The 24,245-nt window shown below is 43.0% G+C and overlaps 1 protein-coding gene across 2 annotated transcripts in view; it reads right to left on the bottom strand.

Moving 5' to 3' along the window:
• TMX3 (thioredoxin related transmembrane protein 3) overlaps window positions 1-21,703 on the bottom strand; it is a 42,217-nt gene extending 20,514 nt beyond the window's left edge. Inside the window, exons 1-9 of one of the 2 annotated variants that reach the window (XM_037508421.2) lie at window positions 21,607-21,703; window positions 20,097-20,151; window positions 15,683-15,722; window positions 14,431-14,554; window positions 8,665-8,710; window positions 7,612-7,692; window positions 4,572-4,671; window positions 3,554-3,631; window positions 70-136 (exon numbers count right to left, since the gene is read on the bottom strand). In XM_037508421.2, coding sequence (XP_037364318.1) covers window positions 70-136; window positions 3,554-3,631; window positions 4,572-4,671; window positions 7,612-7,692; window positions 8,665-8,710; window positions 14,431-14,554; window positions 15,683-15,722; window positions 20,097-20,151; window positions 21,607-21,652 — 637 coding nt within the window. In that variant the 5' untranslated portion in view covers window positions 21,653-21,703. Of the gene's footprint in view, window positions 1-69; window positions 137-3,553; window positions 3,632-4,571; window positions 4,672-7,611; window positions 7,693-8,664; window positions 8,711-14,430; window positions 14,555-15,678; window positions 15,723-20,096; window positions 20,152-21,606 lie in introns of those variants that run through there. The other variant, XM_037508422.2, reaches the window with a different exon arrangement.
• Window positions 21,704-24,245: the final 2,542 nt, after the last annotated feature.

Genomic DNA, 24,245 nt, shown 5'->3' with positions numbered 1-24,245 from the left:
TACCTAAGTGCTATAATGGACATGACATTTAAATTTATGTTTTACATATTTTAAAACTTTGAAACTTACCATCATAAACAAAGTAGGTTTCGTCTTTGAAAACAAGCACAGCAGGCATTTCTTTCAAGGTGACATACTGTAAAAATCAGAAGTATCCTTATTATCATTAAAAACAATTTCAATTGATTTCAAAAATATTGAAAGACACCAGAAAACAGAACTGGATAAATGAAAAAAAATTAAAGGGGAAAAAAAAAACCAACGCAGGGTCAATCGAAGCTCATGCAAGGACTGGGTCTGGCATCTCTCTCTACCTCTCCAGGCAGTGTTCTGTTTGCTACGGGGAAAGCCATGGAATAGTCTTAGAGTTGTTAATAGACCTAAAGATCTCCAGGAAGTCCACTCTGGAAGGGAGGCACTGTGACGTGGCCGAAGAGCAGGGGTCAGGCTGTCGTCGGCATGGGGGGTTCCAGCCTCCCCACCACCCAGGCTGTGCACCAGGTCTCTGGTTTTCCCCTCACTCGGTAAAGCAGGGCAGTGAGCACCCACCGTGAGGAGTCAGGAGTCAGTTAGCTGATATAAGTCACAGCAGGTGTCAACTGTAGCTCCTACATAAATGGGAACTTAAGTGGGAATTAGTAATAAAAGGTTCACCCAGAAGGTGCCCGGTGCTCCAACAGTGAATTTCAATACAGATATCGGCATCAGAGCAGGAGATATGATGGGGTGTGCCACACAGAACTGTCACACAAGTGGTAAAAGTGAATGGCAAATAAATCAGCAGAAAACAAAAGTAACACTAAAATAAAAAGAAGACAGACAGCTGTCCTGGAGAGATGAAAAGGGTGGAAGACGTCACATATCAGGCAATACAACATGACCTAAGTGCATTACGCCCACATGATGGCACAGCACCAGGGAGACACCGACTCTGAGGGTGGCCCTGCATCAGCAGGCATCCATCCACCTGCTCTGGGCAGCGCATCAACGATGCTGGCAAATATTTTTTAACATTCAGCACCTCTCTCTCACAAGGATATTTATAGCTGGGCAAAATGGTGACACAACGAATCTGCCCCTTCTTTCCCTGTACTGCTTTAAACTCATTATGTAGTGTCAGTTATTTGTCTACAGCTCCATCTTCTCCAATGAGCTTTAAGTATTGGGAAGTCACAAACTGTCTTAATTCATCTTTATAGCTCCTTATTATATCTACCTGGGAATTCACAAATACTATTTGTAAATCAAAGCAACTTTCCATAAGCAACCATTAAGATTCAAAATATGGGAAAAACATAAAATCATGGGCTTCACCCTTATATGAGAATTGTCAGTGGAAGTAGAAGTTCTAAAATAACTATTATTTCCCTTAGCGGACTTTTACAACTATCAGGGTGTCAGAAAAGTCATGACATGTTTGCATAGAAAACACAGGGAAAAATGTCATGACGTTTCCGACAACCCAATATACTCAGAAATAAAAGAGATGACAAATACTTGCAAGAATAATTAAAGACTGTGTAAAGGGCCTCCCTGGTGGCGCAGGAGGTTAAGCACCGCACTATGGGGCAATCCGCAGCCTCCGTAGCACGAGTTTGATCCCCGGCCGGCAGTGTATTTCAGTCAATCTGCCTATTCTGTTCCCCACTCTGTCTCTGGTGAATCCTCTCACCCCCACATCTCTGGCCTGTACCCCAGTTCTTGTATGCATAAATAAATAAATCTTTTAAAAAAAATAAAGACTGTGTAAAGAAAGCAGTGAAGAAGACCAATAACAACAACAGTACTAAAAGCAAGTAATAATCACACACAGGCCACGTCTCCAGCAAATCCCGTCTGAACCCACCAATGTTCTAGATTCCGGGGGATTTTCCTTAGACAACTTATTGCTATGTGAGAACTATGATGGTGTCAGATTATGTCAGGTCCCAGAAAATAGCAAGCCCTCTAATGCCCCGCTCATGAGACTTCTCAGAAAGCTGTGAAGATAAGGGTGTTTAAAATGAACATGAACCAAAATGAAAATGCATACATTATGCAAAAATGAAAAATGACGTAAGAATTATATAAAATAAAATAATCCATAAAAAAATAATAAAATGAACATGAGCCGGAGCCCTTCACTCATGTCTCCCTCCCATGCAAATGCAACCGAGGTCTCACGGCTCTCCGCCCTCCCACCTCCTTCCTCCAGCCACATCAGTTCCTCAAGTGCCTGCTCCTACTTCTGGGAGCCTCTGGCCACAGATCTTTGTGTGGCTCTTTCACATCATGGAAGCCTCAGTTTTAAATATTTTCTTCTCAGACAGACAATTCTAGGTCAATCTACAGCCAGGACCCTACCTCTAAATGTCCCTTCTATCATACTGCTCCTAATCATATTTGATTCATAGCAGTTATCATAGCCTGTTTATAGATCTGTTTACTGAGGACTGCTCCCTCGATCAGAGGATCCAAGAGAAGACATCAACCAAACCTAAAATTAATCCATCTGCCCAGGAGAATGTAAGCTCCATGCTGCTGGTACCCGTGATGCCTCTGCTGGGGACAAATTACCCAGGACTTGGAACACGCACAGGGCTCCAAGACAACAGACTTGGTGAACAAAAAACATACATAATATGCAACATATAATTTATATATTATGTATATAAAAAGCTAATACTTCCAAACTGATTTAAAGGTTTCAGGTACTACTTGTCATGACTGCTATTATTTAAAAGAGGAAAAAAGCTCAAATGTAATCATCGTATTTCCTAAATGCTATCAAGCCATTGCTACAACAGACCGTATAATAGATTAATAACAAGCAGTGTGATACCAGCAGTAAAGAATCAATGTTTACGGGCCTCCCTGGTGGCGCAAGATGTTAAGACGCAACCTATGAAGCTACCCGCAGCCACTGCACCACGAGTTCGATCCCCAGCCAAGGAGCTACCCACATGGTGCAGCAGACCTCTCCTGTTTCACCCACTGTTCCCCCTCAGCAATATGTTTCGGTCAATCTACCTGTTCTGTTCCCCACTCTGTCTCTGGTGAATCCTCTCACCCCTCACACCTCTGGCCTGTACCCGAGTGCTTGTATGCATAAATAAATAAATCTTGGGCCTCCAAGGTGGCGCAGACGGTTGAGTGCAGCGCTCTGAAGCTGTCCACAGCCTCTGCTGTGCTGGTTCAATCCCCGCCGGCCTCGGAGCAACCCACATGGCGAGCAGACCTCTCCTGTCTCGCCCGCTGCTCTCCTCAGCAGTGTATTTCGTCAGTCTGCCTGTTCTGTTCCCCACTCTGTCTCTGGTGAATCCTCTCACCCTCCCACGCATCTGGACTGTACCCCAGTTCTTGTATAAATGAAAATAAATCTTTACAAGAAAAAAAAAAACTTTATGTGAAAAACAATCAAATTTTTAAAAATACTTAAAAAAATAAAAAATAAAAAAAACAAAATCAATTTTTACTTTTTCTACATGTATCACAGTAAATAAATCTGACAGACAAAAGCAGGTAATACTTTAAAAAATGAAATTACATCGTTAAATTCAATTTTAAATATTACCTCAGGAACCACTTCTTCTGAAGCTGAAAAGAAGTACGTGTACACAATTAATTCTGATGCTGCATCTATGTATTTCTCCTGTGATAATATAAACAGAAAAAAGTTGAATTAAATTTTATTAAAGATGAAAACCCACTCCTCATTAAACATGCAGACAAAGATAGCATCATGAAGTAGCACCTCCCAATTTGCTGCCTCCAATTCTTTATGTGAAAAAAGAATACAAGCATATGAAATAATGATAGATTCTGAGGCATAGGACTATTGTAACTAAGTATTTTTATACTTGTCCAAACAAAAGCTCCTTAAATGTGGCATAAGCTCAATTCATATTTATTAATTTAATTTGGTGATTATAGGAAGAGATATTGTAGTGCATACATGCATATATAAAATAATCTTAAGATGATGATCTTTTTTCCTTTAAAAGCTTAAATTTTAGGGGGCCTCCCTGATGGCACAGGAGTTAAAGTCTCAGCACTATCAAGCTATAGCCAGCTACTGCAGCATGAGTTCGATCCCTGGCCAGGGAGCTAACCCACATATGGCATAGCAGACCTCACCTGCTTTGCCCACTGCTCCCCTCAGCAGTGTATTTCACTAGATCTACCAGTTCTGCTACCCACTGTGTCTCTGGTGAATCCTCTCACTCTCAACCCACCCGCACCTCTGGTCTACACCTTAGTTCTTGTATGCGTAAATAAATCTTTTTTAAAAAAAGGCTTATATTCAAACTACATTTTACAGTCTCAGACACAAAAATGCTAACAAAATAATACAAAATTTAAATAACCAGGCCAATGACAGAAGAAACACTGAGGCAAGCAATAATAGCTACACACTTTTTTCACTCACTTTGGTTTCATGACGGCAAGAACTATAGAGTGTACACACGGAAGTATTTTATTGTAATTATTTCCATTAAGAGTTAGTTTTGAGTTTTTGGTGAAATCTGGGCTACAGAGAAAATTAAATAATATATCTGAGCTTGTGGATTAAAAATACAATTATTTGATACCTTCAAAGGTGACTCTCCACCTATATAAACAAAAAATACACGATGTCTCTTCCGCACATGTTCAAACATTTGCTGGCTTGGAAGTGGCCGAATGAGAGCCCTGTTTGGAAACAGAACGAACAACCCAAAACAAACTTGCAGATAAGATCACATAATTTACTACTACCTCTCTGATAGCCTAATATGTCTAAAGTTATAAAGCTCTGAAAGTGCATTAACTATACTTAAGTGTATCACTCAATCCACATAAATCGAACAAAAACCATAACTCATGATCTCTATTACAGCCATACGATATAGTACCTATAATTTATTTAAACTATCAGCTTAAAAAATAAGTTTCAAATACATCCTTTTAGAGAATACCATCTTAGTCAATATTTTGATAGGTAAAAACAGAACAATAGTGCATTTAAGTGAGTCTTCAGCTAAAAACAAAACACCACACATGAGAATTATTTTTCTCCCTTTCCAAAGATCAGTCACACAAACACACTGAAATACTATCCCAGGAGTTTATAATACTATATTAGGACTATGTCTCTTCCTGTCAACTTAAATGTTAATATAGTTTTAAAATGCCCTATTGAGATTAAAATCTAAAATGGTTTATAAGTATGTTACTTTTTCCAGGAAAAATTAAATGGAGAATGGTAAGTCCTAGCAGTCACAAGAAGCTCAAAAGGAGAAAACAAATCTACTGAGTTTTATTATAAAGCAGATTTCAAAGTGAAACAGACTGTGAAAAGTGACAGCAAATGTTATTATAAATCATATCATTCGAAAAATATAATTAAAAAACTAAAATAAGAGGCAGTCTTCTTTTAAATGTGGTCTGTTTTGTCAGAGTTTTACTCCACCAATTTACAAAAAGAATAAAATGCATTTTTATAAGGGGAAACCTATTTTGGAAACACACAAGTCTTTAGATGTATTGCATCACTCTGGTCTCTGTTTTAATACTTTGGTCATTAACTAGTAAGTGATGCAATTTCAAAACCGACTCTTGAAATTTCATTTGCAATAAAGTCATCCCTAGTTACATCAGGAGAAGCCCTTCCTTCCTAAGCTTAAACTAAAACTCATTAAAAAGTGCTAACAAAGACTAATACAAATCATGGGGGAGTAAGTACATCCACTAGCAATCGCCTCATGAAATATAAAATTATCCCATAACTTATTTATTCACAAAGCAAATAAAGAATATGAAATATGCAGTCAATAATACAGTGAAAATTATATTAATAAACTTTAGAAACTTCAATATACAAATATCATTCCCAGTCTTGTGCCTTTTATCAAGTAATTTATGCCAATAATACCAAGTCACCCAAGAAATTCATCCCAACATTTCAATTTATCTTAAAGGTATTTCAAGTTATCAATGTAGCATATCCTGTCTAAATCATAAGAAAGTGCCTACAATATGATTTAAGCTTAAGTCAATATAGGTAAACCTCTCTGGAGCAGTAACTTTCTTTATATCCCAAGAAGGTCATTTTATTTTTTCTTAAATCACCATAATCAAACCTACAGGAGATGCCTATGGAAGAAACTATTTCCTTGTCAGTAAAACTTCAGAGCTCTGTAATTCAGTCTTTCTACTCTAATTATGCTATATCCTAAGTAAAAAATGCACTATTACCTCACAGCTGGCATTAGGCATAATGTGATAGATCAGGAACAGTATTTTAGTTGTATCTAAAAAGCACTTTCCAGCATCACATGCTAGAGATTAAAGCCCAAATCTATTAAGAATGATAACACAGTGGGGTTTTCTTTAAAAACTCTAAAAGTAAGTAACAATAAAAGTAAACTGCCATAAAGCGGGCACTACAAAAGCAAAATTATAGTAATAGATTAAGATTTACAACATAGCCATCTGTAAAATCAAATTTTGCAAATGTTCTTTAAAATCCACTGGCGGGCCTCCCCGGTGGCGCAGCAGTTGAGCGCTGGGTTGCAAAGCTGCCCACAGCCTCTGCAGCGCCGTTTCGATCCCCTGCCGCCAGGCGAGGGTCCCGCATGGCGCGAAGACCTCTCCTGTCGCCCACTGCTCCCCTCAGCAGTGTATTTTGTCAGTCTGCCTGCTCTGCTCCCAGCTCTGGCTCTGGTGAATTCTCTCACCCTCCCGCGCTTCTGACTATACCCAGTGCTTGTATAAATAAACAAATAAATCTTTAAAAAAAAAATAAATAGGGGCCTCCCCAGTGGCGCAGCAGTTGAGCGCTGGGTTGAGAAGCTGCCCGGAGCCTCTGCAGTGCCAGTTCGATGCCCGGCTGCTCCCCGGCCACCGGAGGAGGGTCCCACATGGCGTGCAGACCTCTCCTGTCGCCCACTGCTCCCCTCAGCAGTGTACTTCGGTCCTCCTGCCTGCTCTGTTCCCTGCTCTGGCTCTGGTGAGTTCTCTCACCTTCCTGTGCTTCTGTCTGTACCCAGTGCTTGTATAAATAAATAAATAAATAATAAAAATAAAAAAATATATAAATAAATAAAAAATAAAATCCACTGGGGAAAATTCTTCTATACACAAAGTGAATTTAAATGTGAGGTCACAAGGGCCTCCCTGGTAGCTTAGGGGTTAAGTCTTAGCCCCACCACCTCAAAGGCCCAGAGCAAGGGCCTGAGTTCAAACCCCCACCAGGGAGCATACCTCTCCTGTCTCTACTCCCCTCAGCAGTGTATTTCAGTAGATCCACCTGTTCTGCCCCCCACTCTGTCTTTGGTGAATCCTCTTATCCCCCACACCTCTGGCCTATACCCCAGTTCTTCTACACAAAAATAATAAAATATTTAAAAATAAATAAATAAATGTGAGGTCACAAGTACATAACACAAATAACAGGCCCTTTTGTTTCCTTAAAGGAAAGAGTTTTTTTTGCATGTGCTACATAATCTTACCTTTTCTCACAAGTAAACCAATTTCATTTAGGTCGAATCCCTAAAATACACACTCAAAATGATCTATTAAAACACATTTAATTTTTCATATATAGAAAATGTAGTAATATAATAAGAGCCTTCCCGAGTAAGAACTTACCCAGACACTCTGTGTGCAAACTCAATAATATCATCTTTAGTTCGTGGTCCTCTATAATTATATGCCAAGTCCCCCTTTAATCTTAAAAAAACAAAAAATTACAAGCTTGCATTATTTCAACTGCTTTAGTTTTTAGTGTTAATTACTATTGCTACATAAAACTACAATATACAAAATAATAGCTGTAGAATTTTAGAAGTAAGCAACTGGTTTCTGGGGAACAACAACTCAAAATGTAAAGAAAAATGCTGTATTGTATTAAAATTACATGTATTCAAATAAATAAAAATTTGTAAAATAATTGTAAAAGCACAAACAGAACATCCATAATTAAATAGAAAGAATAGAAAAGATAATTAACACAAGAAAGTAGAAGTAGCTGAGAAAACTATTTTTAACGAGGTGGAAGAAAGAAGGTCCACACATAATATAAGAAATAAAAAATTAAAATTAGTTAAATTTTTAAATTTGAAGTTTTAAAATACTGAAATAAAAATTTGCTTTATTATAAAAACAAGTTTCAAAATAATTCCTCAACTTCCCACATTATCAAAATAAGGATGAAAATCATGAGAAATCCAATAAAATCATGTTTATAATATAAGTCCTTTGGAATTACCACACCATTTCTGCCAAATTAAACACTCCACATTAGACTCCATCAACACCTACAGATTAGAATTAACATCCATCAAACTGATTCATCTCTCAAAAATAAGTCTAATTATAGGAAAGTAAAATTTGTTAGGAGACAGAATTCACGTGAAAAAGCAGAAGAGATTCCTGACCTCCGTGGGCAGGAGGCCTCTCACAGACTGACTGGACCTCGTCCCGCACAGTCAGCGCAGTGAATGAGCCATAAACAACACATTTACTTAACACAAGGAGAGCACAGAGATGCAGCCCCTCTCCTCTCATCACATACTGCACCTAGAAAGAACTGCTGAACTCAAATCTTCACTGCTCCAGGAAGCTACTAGAAATTAATGTAATAAAACGTAAGTAGAGTGAACTAATAAATATACACATATAAACATATAACACTCAACTTACAGCTTAATTGTTGGATAACCTCGAACTCCAAACTCTGAAGCAATGCCTTGATAAGAAAAAGAATAAATAATTCTAAATTTTTTTTTAAAATGAGAAACTAGGTAATAAATGAGCCTTTTACTTTAAAAAATATATAGATATACTTATACAAACCTATACAGATTTTCTTTAAATCTTAAAAAGAATATAAACGGAATTAGTCTGGTATCCTCACCAGGCTACTGAGAGTGAACCCTTCTGATTCAGACTTGCCCAGTTTTACTTATATTTATTGGTAACACTGGTTTTCATAGAGGGAACACAAATTGCAGGAAGTAACATAAATAATGCAGGATCTGAAGATACAGATGCCGTCTTTTAACAGCCATGTGACCTTAGACCAAAGACTTATTTGTGCCCATCTTTATTTTAAGACTTAATTCTATTAAGTACATCCCAACTGAAAATTGCTGTTAGTGAGCTTACCTTCTCCCAAGTAAACACAAAGACTTCAGGAATATCATCTGAGTAGAGTGTGTTCCTAACACCCCTTCCTCATATTAAGGAGGCAGGTAAATACAAGCCCTGATTACCTTCAACTAAGACTCATGAAAAACTGCCAAGATACAAAGATTAGAGGGCTGGGGTACATCCACCAGCGACTCCTAATACAGGCAAATCTTGGAAATGCTGGAAGCTCAGTTCCAGAACTGCCACAATAAAGTGAGCACCGTTAATAAAGCAAGTCACGTGAACTTTTCCATTTTCCAGTGCATATAAATTTTATGTTTACACTCTAGTCTACTAAGTGTGCAATAGTATTGTCTTAAAAATGCACATACTTTAATTCAGAAAATTTTTTGCGATTTATTGCAAAAAACAAAGCATAAGCTAACCATTATCTGAATTGTATTCTATTTGCTGGTGCAGGTTTTATAAAACACACACTTAGGAGACATGCAATAAAATGAGCTAAACCTTTAAAATTTATCATAACATTTATTTATTCTCAAATCAAATAAAGGAAAAACCCAATCAGGAAGAAACTAAGTGGTGGCATTTTTATAGCCTGATGCTGTGGTCCTCAAACTTCAGGGAGGGAAAAAAAATCCCAATTCTAGCCCTTCATTTCCTTGACCTCAGCTGTCACACCTGTATGATGGAGGTGTGTAATACCACCTACTCCTAAAACTTCAAATACAGGTTCCCAGATGAAAAGGGCTGTGCAATTCACACACACACACAACAAGCGTGTATCACAGACATGTCAGGACAAGGGTGCGGGGCCCAAGGCTGCCAATTAGTATTTATGCAATTTCAGGGGAGTTTCTTAACTTCTCTGCTGCTGCTCCCCCACATTCCCAGGGATGCAGCTCAGCATCCTACAGCGCTCAGGAACACTGGCGCCACAGAGTGTTTCTGACCAAATGCCACTGCATGTTCCCCTACCAAGAGAGGTAAATGTGACCTCACTAAGGTTGAGAAATGGACAAAATTTCACTACAGAAATCATTACAGGTAAGACCCTACCGATTTAAACTGCTGAATGGCAAGCAATTTAGTGCTCATTTTTAAAGGGATATGCACAAAGAGAGCTGCATATATATATATAAACTTATACTTGACAGTATAATTTTCAAACTATTTGATTACAGTGGAAACCAAACATAGAGTAATTTTTGGCATAATTTCAAACACATGGGCAGGATGAAAAATACCAATTCTCTTGACACTCATGAGACACTCTCTGTCTCAAAGACAATCCTTTGGCTGGAGTAGCCTGAGGTTCCATGGGGCGCAGCAGGCAGTCTAGTCCGCAGGCAGGTGAGGACACTGATGCGGGAGCGCCTGAGGAAGGCCTGGGGGCTCAGAGCTCCAGCAGGCAGCCCACCCTTCGGTGTTCCACAGTCAGAGAACAGCGACAGCGGCCCGCTTAGAGAAACATTCCATTTCTTTGCCTGTTTAAGTTCTACTCGGGGAATAAAATGCCTGTACTTGAGCTATCTTGAAGTATTCAGGGCAGCTTTAAGAATTATATACCAAAAATGAATTTGTATTTTCTAGATAGCAGCTTCTGAAACCTTGTCAACTTTTTTTAAAAAGAGGGAGGTGACATGTTTTGCTCCGTAAAACACATTAAAAAAAAAAACCTCCTTGATTCTGTAATAAAGTACAAAGTATATTCATCACTGACACCAAACACTAACCCCAGAAAACTCAGTTATGCTTATTGGATATTGTCTGGCAATCCCCACTATACATAAATAAAAGAATTAAAAGTTCTGCCTGTTTTGCTCACCAAAGTGTGCCTGGCACACCCTGACAGAGGGTTAGCTTTAAATAGCTGCAGAATGAATGAACGCTGAGGCCACATGTTTTCCACAGAAGAATAATTTTTTTCAGCAAACATTGCTTGGATGATCCCAGTAGTAATAGTAAAAGGTTTACATGGCCATGAGGTTGGGGTACAGCCTGGGGGAGGGGGAGGAGCTCAGGGAATGAGGTACCTGTAGAGGACAGTGTGCAGTACACACCATTTTCCCTTTCCCTTTTCCCAAAGAGAAGTGGTTTTCTAACATCTGGCTGTAAAACTGAGGTGACTAGAGATGGCGGGCGATGAGGTGCACGTGGGGGAGTGGGTGGGGTGGGGTGAAGTGAAGTACACGCTCGCAGAGATTGGAACCTGTGACCCCAGGAAAAGATTCGTATATGTAAACCTACTTTACCCCAACAGATAATTTGGAAAAAAGTAATATTGTTTTTTAATCACGACATTTAAAACACTTTCTTCTCTAAGCTACTGAGACAAAAAGTCTTGGCTATTTTCTCCCTAACACAGTACCCCCTAACAGTGGCACACAGGGATGTTTAATAAATACAGAATAATAAACTAATGAATTAGATACTATAAAAACAATTTTTGACTTAATATAAACTGTTACCACATGAATGATTCATCACACGAATGGCTCGCCTTTACGATCTGGCTGATGTATAGAGGTACTATTTTTCCTTTTCTATTTTTACTGTTTTTTCATTATTTTCCCTTTATACTCCTTTATACACTATTCCCTTATACTCCTTTATACACTATTACTCCTTTAAATGGCTGAGGTGATCACAAGTATTTGTCACTTTGGATTTTACTGCATTTGCTGGTTTGGGCCTCTTTCTCCTGCATTTCCAGGACTGAAAGGATTTGCTTTTGTTCTTTCTTTAATCTAGAGAAATGAGGACTGAACTTGACAAACAGCAGTGAGTAAAAGGCTCCGCACCGGATCTGGATGACTCCTGTGAGGAAGCAGGGGCGTGCGTGTCTAACCAACAGATAGGCCTAAAACAAGAACTCGCGTTCATGAGCAAGAGCTGGCAGCATCAATTTCTCGAACATTGTTCTAAAAAGCTTATTTCAAGAAATATCAACTCAAGCACATTATCCTCTCTGTACAAAATCTTTCTGCCATGCAGCTCTTCTTGAGAGTTTCAACAATCCAACTATGGGGCTCAATTCCAGCTTCACAGCTCATCTCCTTGTTCCCTATTTCCAAGCATCAATAAAGCAAAAGAGCACAAATTCCAAACAGCTGCTAACATCAATACAAAACAAAAACTGGGCCTCCCTGGTAGCGCAGGCAGTTGAGCGCAGCACTGTGAAGCTTTCTGCGGTGCGGGTTTGATCCCGGCTGGCCTGGGAGATCACCACATGGCACAGCAGACCTCTCCTGTCTTGCCTGCTGCTTCCCTCTGCAGTGTATTTCAGTCAGTCTGCCTGTCCCGTTCCCCGCTCTGTCTCTGGTGAATCTTCTCACCCTCCCGCACTACTGACCTGTACCCCAGTTCTTGTATGCATGAATAAATATATCTTTAAAAAAAATTTAAATTTACCATCTTTCCCATTTAGCCAGTGGTAGTACAGTTCAAAAACTACTCTAAGAATTATATTGTTTTCTGGGCCTCCCCGGTGGCGCAGTGGTTGAGCGCTGGGTTGCGAAGCTGCCCGCGGCCTCTGTCGCGCCGGTTCAATCCCCGGCTGCTTCCCGGCCACCAGAGGAGGGTCCCACATGGCGCGCAGACCTCTCCTGCCGCCCGCTGCTCCCCTCAGCAGTGTACTTCGTCCTTCTGCCTGTTCTGCTCCCCACTCTGGCTCTGGTGATTTCTCTCACCCTCCCGTGCTGCTGACTGTACCCAGTGCTTGTATAAATAAATAAATAAATAAATCTTAAAAAAAAAAAAAAAAAAATTATATTGTTTTCTATTGTTCTTTATGTTCCAGTGCCAATCCGTCACATCTGTGATTTCATCCTTGAAAATATAAGTCACTGCCTCCTCTTTACTCCCACAAGCAGAGTCTGGGCTCCAGCGTGCTGTGGCGGATGCACACGAAAGTCCACGATGATGATCTCCTGTCTCTGAGTGTTCTTCCTCTCCACCCTACACGCTGCTGCTGTAAGCATGTTCACGGAGTGATGCACATTTTCAAAACACTGTATCACCTCCCAGTGGCAACTAATAGAATCTAAAACACTTTGGCCTGGGAGGCCCTAAAATCTGGCATTACCCCTTATCACCTTGTGTTTTTAATATGAAACATTAAATACAAAAAATATGAAATATTAATATGAAATAATTTATCCTCACAACCATGAGGATTATCACCCTCCTGTCCACAGGTGTAGAAACTGACATAAAAAGAGACTGTGCACTTCCCCAAAGCCACATAAGCAGGACGTGGAGGCAGAGCTGTAAGTAAAACACGTTTGTCTTGCTCCATAGACAACTGCGTCCAGAGTACAAGGCTGTTTTCCTAAAAATATACCTTACATACCTCACTTTCTTTATAAAAATTAAAGGAAACAGAAACTACATTAATTGAAAACAACAAGGGACTTCACATGTGGTACGTAATTTACATCTCAAAACAATCAAAGAAAACAGCTCTAGATCAAACACTTCCAAAGTAGAGCTTAGAGATGTCAAGAAACTCCCCAAATGCCACCCAACGGGTGTGAATCCAGGCCTGCGGTCTGCAGCAGGCTGCTCTTTCCAGACTTCACAATGCCTGGAACGACTCTAAACTTAAGTTCTTCTATTCCCACATCCTTTAAGAGAGATGTAGGTAAACTTTTTCTGTAAAGGGTCTAACAGCGACTGTGACTCACAGTGTCTGTTACAACTGCTCCACTCGGCCACTGGCACAAAAACAGCCACAGACAATAGTCAGCAGGGGAGGACAGCTGGGTTCCAAGACTGCTCCTTTTACAACAGCAGGTGTGGAGCCCAAACCCATCCATGAACCACAGTTTGCCAACCTCGGCTTTAAGACATTCTATTCTCCAGTATACACCATTTAAACTCACTTTCAACTCCATGATTCTGCTCTAGTCTTCTTCACTCGCAATTATCTTAGCCTATTCTCCAAGTCCCGTTTACTCCCCTATCAGTGCCACGTCAGGCAACTCAGACAACAAACTCTCATTATTAATTCACACAGCAAAATCAACGGTTTCACATTCCAGTTTCTATAGCTGCCTCAGATGAACACGTTACCTTAAGTATGTTCAAAGAAGGAATAATAGCTTACACATCATGTCACGCATGAATTTACCATATATTTCATTTTACACATTCAATGGGTAATTTAGTCAACAAGAGTCTTGAATTATTAAGATAACTTTAATTTTACATGAGTAAAAAAAATACATTTTCCTCCTACCTTGAATACTGCATCAGTAATTAAAACATCTTCATGACAAGAACAGTAAAAATGATAAACTGAGTAATGCTTACTAGAATAGGAAGTAGCATCCATCTTTCCAACTTTAACTGGCGACCCAATGCTTTTCATCTCAAGACCAACTTCATTCCAAATCGGTTCCAGTTTTTTACAATGGCCACACCACGGTGCATAAAACTTGTTCAAAAAAAAAAAAAATAAAATAAAAAGACAACCACTATTGTGGACATAATCTTAATTTTAAAATAGTCACTTTAAATGATCTTCTAATAGTCTCTTTCAGAAGTACAGACATGCACGTATAATTTTTAAAGTGGTCACTTAACAGATAACACACACACAGAGCCAGATTAATACCCAGCATATTCCTCAACACTAACACTTCAAGTTTACTTTAAAGAACATAATGCCTGATAGCTTTTCAAAATAGACATGTGGTTTACAATAAAAACATCGTTCTCTGTCATACGTAAAGTGAAACCATCAAATACACACCACGTGCATACTCTGACATGTAAATGATAGACACTGTTTCTAGTATAAGGGTTCCAACACAGCAGGTGCCTTGGCTACTTTAAGGGTAACGCATGGGGAACAGGTGAGGTCACTGAGATGAGGGGTTTGGCACAGGAACAAACCAGGTGATTAACCAAAACCAGAGTTTCTTTCTTCTTTCTAACCACCAGATAGCTGGGGTGGTTACTTAGGTCCTCCTAGTTAAATAGTGTAACAAACAGCTTGTTGTATTTTTTATGGAACAAAATTTATCTATTCTTGAGCATTATATTGAAGTGTTCAAACATATACTAAAGGAAAAACACTTAAGGGGAGCTCACCCCCCACATCCTGAGCTTCAGAAATTGCCAGCTCCGCCACTCTCTTTGCTTCCATTTTGCTGACACTCTACCTTTTCACTGAGACACGTTAAAACAAATCCCCTTAAACATGTCCCGAACTTGAAAATGAGGACAGAAGGTGAATATATGATTTTGATTGCCAAGCAGTTTTAACACGCTCGATCTCTGGGGAACACGAAGAAACAAGGAGGAATCTGCGGTGAAATCAGAGGCCATAACCTCCCTCAGACACAAGCCACATGTCAGCCTCGTCAAAACCAGATTCCACCACCAGGAAACGGTTTTGGCTCCTGAGGTTCACTTTAATATAAAAAGAAAGAAAAAAAAAAAACTAAAAAAAAAATTGAATGACATACAGTACAATGACATACTGTCATATTTGGGTGGAGAACAGAGAAATACTAAATTGGTAGGAAAAGCTAATTAATACAAAAATTTACATACTCACATCTACAAGCCAAATATCATCTTTTCGATTCTCTTTAAACCTAGAAAACAAAAAGAAAATCAATCTTTGCTTGTATGTTTGTTTCACTTCACAACTGAATAGAATAACTAGGGATGGTAAGTTGATGTATATGAGAGCCCGGAACAAATTCTTCAATAAAATCTCACGTAAAATTTGTACTCAGTGATCTCTAAATCTTAATCATTAAACATCTTAATGAAAGTAAAGAACTCATAAAAGTAGGAGTAAAGAATCTAAAAAATTGTTACTTGGCTGAAACACAACCATGTGCCTCTGTTCCCTTTACACCTGCGCGAGACAAGTGACGGCGCAGGCCGGGGCTGCTGTCCTGAGAGAGGTCTGCTTCGCAAGACTGCTTCTTGGTTTTCATTTGGGATCTTGAACTTCAAAGAGCGCCCACACCATTTTTTGATAAGCTCAGTATTCCTATGTGATGCATGCAAACAACACAGTTTTACAAAAAAACAGCTGCTTTCCTTCTAGGAGTCTGAAATTTTGGTACAGAAGAGGCAGAAGGGTGCTTACAAGAATGCCAATAAAATCCCTGGGCACTGAGTCTCTAAGGAACTTCTCTGGTAGATGACACTTCACACTGCCCCCCATGGAGGAATTAAACTCGTCCTTTGGTATTCTGCTTGGAAACTTGCTTCCGGATTCCCCCAGAATTCACCCCACGTGCTAACCCCCCTTTGCTGAGGGTGCCTTGTGTCCTTTCACTGTAACACCTCGGAGCTATAGCTCTGCCTGCAGGCTGAGTCAATTACTGTGTGAGCTCCTAGTCAGTACTGATCAGTGGGGTGCTTTGAGAACCATGACACAACACCCTGTGGCCACACAATCTCCCTAAGTTGTAATCAGGATCACTTTCCTCTTAGTTGGCACCTTCTAGGCCCACTTTCACCACCTACAAAAGAAAAGTACAAATCCCCACACTTATCTGGCTCCAACTTATCTTTCTAATCAAACTATGGCATCTACTGACATCACAGCTAGGTTCACAATGTTTATCCGACTTCCTACATCATTCATGGTCAAGTCCTTTCCAGCTAGAAGCACTGCTTACTTCGTGCCTTTTTAAATTCCTCAGTCAGAAAACAATCTCACCTATTTTTTTCTTGTCATGTTTGTTTCATCTTCTAATGTCCAGCACAGTGACCTAATTCAGTCTATATTGGATAAATGACGAAAGTTCTCTCGAGGGATATTTAAATAAAACTCTTAAACCTACAAATAATGCAGAGCAAATCCCCACGTCTGAGCTCTTAGATCCAAAGGTGCTCAGGTTTATCCAACTGTGCCAGTCTGAACTGTACTACAGGGAGCGGGAGCACCCTACCAATCCCCTAGGCTGGTGAACCCAAATCTCCCGGCTTTGCTCCCCGGTGTTTAGTAGAGTTCTATCCTATATGCTGACATCTGTCCTGGGGGGAAACCCAGGCAAAGAGGCTCAGCCACCTGAAGTGGCGGAACTAGACACCCGTAAACGCTGCACCCAGTGGAAAATGGAGATTACTGGTTTCCACTCCTTGATGTTTAACAGCCATTCTCATCTCGCACTGATCTGAGTCTTTGGAAAAGGTAAAGCTATGGAATCCAGGGTCTCCCAGGGAGAACAGAGCAACTGTAAGAGGGTATGCAGGTGAAGGAGGGGAGCAGACCACCTGGTCAAACACGCAGTGCTAAAAAGAAGTACCTAACTGGAAAAATGCTGCCCTGAGACCCCAACCGCTTGCCTGGGGTAATCTTACACCATCCCATCAGCTGATGAAGCCTGTACTTCAATTATTCATTAAAATGTTCAACCACCCCAGGGGATAAGGAGTGATACAGGACATGGAGTCTGTTGTATGCTACATGACTGTGTCCACTGACAAGTAGTCTGAGCCTGAGCCACAAATCCAGGCCTGTTACAAGATGCAGTGCCAGCTCTCAAGGACCTGAACAGGAAACAAATGTGGCATCGGACCTGAATAGTGAGGCCTGGGTTAATGGATCAAATGGGAGTGACTAGGCCAAACTCAGAGAGTGTCAATTATAATCAAGACTCAAGAAAAGATGATAGACAGGATGAGAGGCCCAATGTGTTCCATCTGCTGAGACTGTCCTGGCCCCCAACTTAAAGGAACATGTTTCTAGGCAACACTTTTTATGTGGACTAGGGTCTGATCAGTTGGACAACTTTCCCCATGCAGTTCTGGTGTACTCCCCCAACACTGGCATCTGTGCATGCCAATCCAGTCCAGGATGGTGCCTAAATTTCTGTGGGTCAGCCTCTTGTGGACCCGGGAGATAATCAGTTACATGTCTGCTTGTCAGTTTCTGTAGGAAGCCGGCAAGGGTGACATGTGTGTTGGTTGAGATCCCCTTTGTCGACACCAGGCCTTTCTGGTGAGCATCCGCATAGGTGACAAATGTTTATTAGGAGAACTGATCTCCATCCAAAGGCTCCTCTCCCCAGGGGGTGCACAACTAATGGCCACGCCATGAGTGGCAGTCCATGGATCAGTGAAAATACAGGAGGGTTCATTTGCTGGGGTGAAGTGAGGAGTAGGAGGTAGAGGAACTGGACAGTCAACTAGTTGTCAACACTGCACCCAGCTGTCCGCTATGCAGCTCCTTTATGTGCCTGGTGAAAGCCAAGTCTCCTTCAGCGTGACTGGGGTTTCAGCTCATGAACCTCATACTACACTCAAGGCTGCGCCCTTGTATCATTCACCAAGTTCCAACAACAGGCCATTAATTGCCTCTCAAGGGGCGTGTATCTTTCAGCCAACTTGGGGCGCTTACAGGTCCTTGCTGGCCTGGGAGATTAACCCTCTGCGACAGACACCAATGAGAGAACGGTTCTGTTGCTTAGACATGTACATCAAATGGAGGTGTGGATCAGCAGGACCCAGGAAAAGGGAGCTCTGGTGTTCTGTTGGGGGCTTCCAGGATACCCTCTTTGTTGGGACCCCACTCAAAGCAGCAGCTTTTCTGGTAACCTTGCAGGTGGGTGACATCAAGATCTCCACGTGTTTCATGACAGCATCAGTTGCCAAACAGGCCCACCAATTCCTGAGTCTTCTTTTCCTTTTTTTTTTGGTCGGAAAGGTCCAAGAGCTTGGTAATAATCTTTTCGGGAACTCAATGTAGTACTGCTTCCCAGCTCATGCCCAGGAATTCAGTCCGGTACCAGATTCTTGCCTGTGGCAAAGGTCTGGCAGTGTGGCACTTGTGAATCCCCACGGCGTCCAATACTTGTTGGGCTGTGTCCTTGTATCATCCCCTTAGGTAGTTGTCATGGATGCAGAAGAAACACAGTGCTCCCCTCCAGGAGGTTTTTTTTTCTTTTTTTCTCCATACTATAGCCTACCCCTTAACAGCAGAGAGGGGGGGAAATGTGGACAGCTTTGTAAAACATTAACATGGCGGGGAAGCACCCACAGAACTCTGGTGCTTTTAGCTCCTCCTCGATGACCGCCCTGGAGTGCACTGATTGTGCCCTGTAGAGGTGGTTTTAAGACAACGAGCCAAACTCTGACAACCAAGACCTCACTTTTAATGCAACAATGCAAGTAAAGAGGTTAAAAAAAAAAAAAAAAGATGCCAGTTGCTCAGAGTTCCATTTTTGCAAAAAGAACAGAGTTCCATTTTGCCCTGGCCCACCAGGCGAGGGCCAGGTGGACACAGAGCAGAGGACTTCATCTCACTGCTGAGAAGCAGTGAACCGAAGACCTCTTGGCTGGCTGTGGGCAGAGGAAGGGAGAGGGAAAAGGACTAGGAGTGGAAAAGTACTGAGTCTGAGCCCCTCCATAAGGGCTCAGCAATGCCTGAGGTGAAGCCCCCAACAAGGAGAACTTCAAAGAGAGGCAAGCGGCCAGAGATGCGAAACACACGTGAGCGTGCCTGGCCCAAAGGGCTGGAGTCCATGACTACCACTCCCTCCAGAGACGCAGTGCAGGCTGGTGTGGGGAGGCCAGCTTCCCCTCTGAGTCTGCCAAGAAAAGTCTTGCAATTTTATAGTCGGGCCTGAAAGATCATGCCCAGCTTTTGGTCTGGAACAGGACTCCTCACCTACAATAAGCAAGGTCTTGGGTTTAACACTACTATGGTTCCACAAAGACAAAATATTGCAGTTACTTAAATCCAGCAGCCACTGGATTAAAAGCAGAAAAAAATTGTCAAAGTGATGATCAAACAGAACATAGAAGAAATGACCTCCTTTTCTCAAACTCTTGTGCACAACCCCGTTTCTGCAGGAATACAGCACTTAGGCCAGCTCCTGGGGCGAAATTAGTGCTATGTAAGCGTCTCTCATTACAGACTCTTTATGATTAGATTCATGCAAATACTCAGATTAACATCAGAGTTGGAAGAAATTAAGATACTATTTAAAAATACATATACTCACGATTCATCCAAATCTTCTACAAATCCTTTACTGAGCACCATATCAAGCAAAATAACTGGGAAAAAGAAAAAGAAAATTGTAGCCTCCACTGTAAATACCCATTTACCACTTGGCTTGGACTACATGCTTAGTCACCTATGAAATGTTTCTGATTTTTGCAACCTACAAAAAATGCGTCATGATTCACTCCAAGGCACAAATGATGCAACAGCCTAAACAGCTCCTAAGTTGAATAAATATTTTTTTCGCATGCAGCCATACTGTGACAGGCAAGGTGTCTGTGGGACAGCAGATCTCAGCCAGAGGTCCTTTTGCAACATGCTTATTACTCTCAACCTCTTCTTCCTCGTTACTATTCCACCCTTTCCGAATACATAAAGAATATGGTTCTTCTGCAGCGTTCCTCTTTCACTAGCAGCCAGTTATCGCCTCAGTTATAAACGCCAAGTGCAATTCACATACTAACAGTTTCTCCACGTGGACAGAGCTACACCAGGATTCTCCCTACAGCCCAGCACCTGGCTCATGGGGCGACTACAGAGTTGCTGAGTCCAAGTGAACACACCATAATGAGAACCAGGGTACCCGAAGATGGTACCGGGAGGAGCGCTACACACTCAGGTGACCTCCCACCTCCCACCCCGGGGGCCTGACCATCATCTGTCCTTGGCCATCGCTCTTAGCTCCCGGGTGGGTTAATATTCGCCAAAGACGACTCAGACCCTAAGGCCTATGAGATGTGGCCCCAAGCTGGAGGGCGGCATCCTTCGGGGCCGTGGAGTGGGCGCCCCTGGCCTTCCTGCCACCCGGGACGGGGGCGCGGGCCTCCCGCCTGGACCGGACCTCCCGCCTGGACCGGGCCTCCCACCTGACCTGGCCTCAGCCTGAACCGGGTCTCCCGCAGGGACCAGGTCTCCCGCCGGGACTGGACCTCCCGTCTGGACCGGGTCTCCGCCTGCACCGGGTCTCCTGCCTGGACCAGACCTCCCACCTGACCGGGTCTCCCGCCCGGACCGGACCTCCCGCCGGGACCGGGTCTCCGCCTGCACCGGATCTCCCGCCTGGACCGGACCTCCCGCTGGACCGAGCCTCCCCCTAGACCGGGTCGCCCGCCTGGACCGGACCTTCCCCCTAGACCGGGCCTCCCACCTGACCGGATCTCCCACCATGGCCGGACCCCCTCTGGACCGGGCCTCCCACCTGACCGAGTCTCCCCCCTGGACCGGACCTCCCGCCGGTACCGGGCCTCCCAGACCCGGCCTCCCACCTGACCGGGTCTCCCACCTGGGCCGGACCTCCCCCCATGGACCGGGCCTCCCACCTGACCGGCTCTCCGCCTGGACCGGGCCTCCCGCCGGGCCCGGGTCTCCGCGCAGCCGCCGAGCAGCCTCGCCGCGTCCGCCGGCGGGGGGAGCCCCGGCGCGGGGAGGAGGCACAGGCGGACCCGCAGCCGCCCCACCCGGCGCGCCCCCCGGGAGGGCCCCGCGCCCGCGCGCCCCGCCGGCCTCACCTGTGGCGCAGAGTCGCAGGGCGGCCCCGCGCCCCCGAGCCGCCATGCTCACGCAGGGAAGCCGCGAGGGCCGGCTCTGCGAGGAGGAGAGAGCGCGCCCGGGCGGCCGCCGCCTGCGCTCCCGGAAAGGGAAGCCGGGCCGCGAGGCGCGGAAGGGCCGCTGGGCCGAGGGCGGAGGCGGGGCAGGCCGGCCTCCCGCACCTCCCGGGACCCGCCGCCTCCGGCGCGGCGCATGCGCGAGGCTCGGGCGCAGGCGCAGAAGCGGGGCTCGGGCGCATGCGCGGACCGCGGCGCAGGCGCAGGAGCGCGGCACGGGCGCGGGGCGCAGGCGCGGTGTCGACGCCTCGGTGCGCCCGCCCGCCTCGGGGAGCGTGGGAGCCCGGCGTGGGGGCGCCCTGGGGGCGGGCTGGGGGCGCTCCCGGGAGGTTGGCTGTTCCCCCCCGCGCGTGGATGTGGGGGCCCTCGGCCACCTGCCGCTCGCCGCCCCCTCCTGCGCGTGAGCCCCAGGTGTTGGGGAGGCGGGACTCGGAACCTGCTCCTGAATTTCCGGGGAAATTGGGGGGATCTTGGGGGGCCTCCTGAATTTCCCGGGAATTCTTGCAACTGGTTGCAAGATCTGTCTGATGGCAGCGAGTGGGCTCTGGGGAAGCATTTTGGCCAACTAAAGAGTCCCCTGGTAATTTTTCCCTCGTATGACGTTAATTATAGGAGGATGTGTGTGGTTTGTTTTTGGTTTGTTTTGTTTTGATAACTTCTTCCTCTATTTTCTGATTATTTTTGAAGTAAGTGCTATTTAATATACTGCTGTTTTGGTCCCTGAAGCTGTCATCTGAACTTAGAGAAATACTTTAAGACAGAATCTCAGGATTTAGAGTAAATCGATTATTGAACATGTTGTTGATACCAAATCGATACCGGAATTGTCAGGCCTGGTCTCCCAGCCAGGGACGGATTCCAGGCTGCAGGGCAGCGCTGAGCCCCTGCCACTAGACCCCCAAGGGTTGGTGTCTCACGAAGCCGCAGCAGGAGCTTTGCAGATTCTCAGGCCAGCAAGCGAGAAGAGGCAGGTTTGTTTAGAGGAAGAAAAAGTTTATTGAGGAGAAAAAGAACAGAAATAAAGTGGGACTCCCAGGCCAGGGAACCAGGCCTGGGAGGGGCAAGGAAGCCAAAGTGAAGTTGTGTCTCAGGGAATATAGACCTTCTTTCCGTAATTATGCTAAAGCTCCACCAGTCTCTATATTATATAGTTATATATTATATATATTATATAGTTATATATTATATATATATTATAGTTATATTTAAAGAACAGGTTTACCCACGAGGGGACGGGTCACTTTGGGTGCTTGATTTAGAAACTAGATTCTTTGCCTTTCCCGTATTGTTTCCTAGTTGTATTAAAGTTCCTTCCCATGAAAGTCTCATGTTTTGTGTTGATGTGGCGGATGGCAGAACCCTATATAGAACAGGCAGGTTTGTGGGGTTTGGGCTGCCCCTCTCCCTGCCCTTAACATCAGGACTTGCCTGCACCTACCCTGCTTCCTCTCTGCCTACTGGCTCTGGAAGAGGAAAAACCCAGTGAACTGGCTGGTGGAGGCAAAAAATAGTACAGGTAAGTCAAGACCCCCCTATCCCACTGCAAGTTTCTAGCCTAAAATTGTTTCTAGATGAGGAAGGGAAAACATTTGTGTTGGTAATTCTGGTTCAGAGTTTTGATTAATAGAGTTGGAAATGCAAATTATTAGCCTGCTTACAATTTAATAGTTACTTAAATTGTATCAAGTAAGAATTTTCCTACAGGGATGGAGATAGATTTCCCTCACTGAAAAAATATTTGATGGAATGATGAAAAGACAGTTGTATTAGTTTCCATTCTTGTTTATCCATTTGACAAATTACAGAAATAATAACCACAGAGGTTACAAAGATACAGAACTTTGTGACCATATAGATTAAAAGTTAAAGTAAAAAGTTCTAAAGATAGAACCTACCAAGATCCATTAAAGAACTTAAAAGACAATAATTGGGAAGCCATTTAAGCAAATTGAAGTAGATGTTTGTTATTGTCTTATAAATAAAACATCAAGCCCAGTTGCTTTTATATGAGCCATCCAACATTTATGAATTAGAAAAATAAATTTCAAACTCTTCCAGAGAATAGAAAAATATGCTCCCAATATGTCCAACAAGGCAAGTGTAACTTGACACCAAAACCAGATGAGGCAGCTGTGAGAATGAATGAACTACAGATTTATATGAATTGTTACTGGGGGCCCTGAGTCTTTGGCAATTTGACCCTGTATTAATACAGTTTTGATTAGAGTGGGATTGAGAAGAAGACTTTTGATTCATTGTTTGCTAAAACCATAACTTAGGGATTTTTTTTTTTTTAAAAAGATGCTGATAAAGAGGGTGAAAATGAACTTCTGATAGAGAGATGCATGCTGATCTATACTTGGTTTAAGGTAGCACATGCTTTGAAGTCAGTTACTAGTAATAGGACTTTCTGTTGCAATTTTAATTTTTTTTAAGATTTATTTATGCATACAAGATCTGGGGTATAGGCCCAAGATGCAGGGGTTAAGAGGTTTCACCAGAGACAGAGTGGGGAGCAGGACAGATTGACTGAAGTCCACTGC

This window comes from Talpa occidentalis, unplaced genomic scaffold (genome assembly GCF_014898055.3).
Source record: "Talpa occidentalis isolate TD23 unplaced genomic scaffold, MPIMG_talOcc4v2.1 talOcc4.13, whole genome shotgun sequence".
Lineage (NCBI taxonomy): Eukaryota > Metazoa > Chordata > Mammalia > Eulipotyphla > Talpidae > Talpa > Talpa occidentalis.
This window is presented reverse-complemented; position numbering and strand designations above follow the sequence as displayed.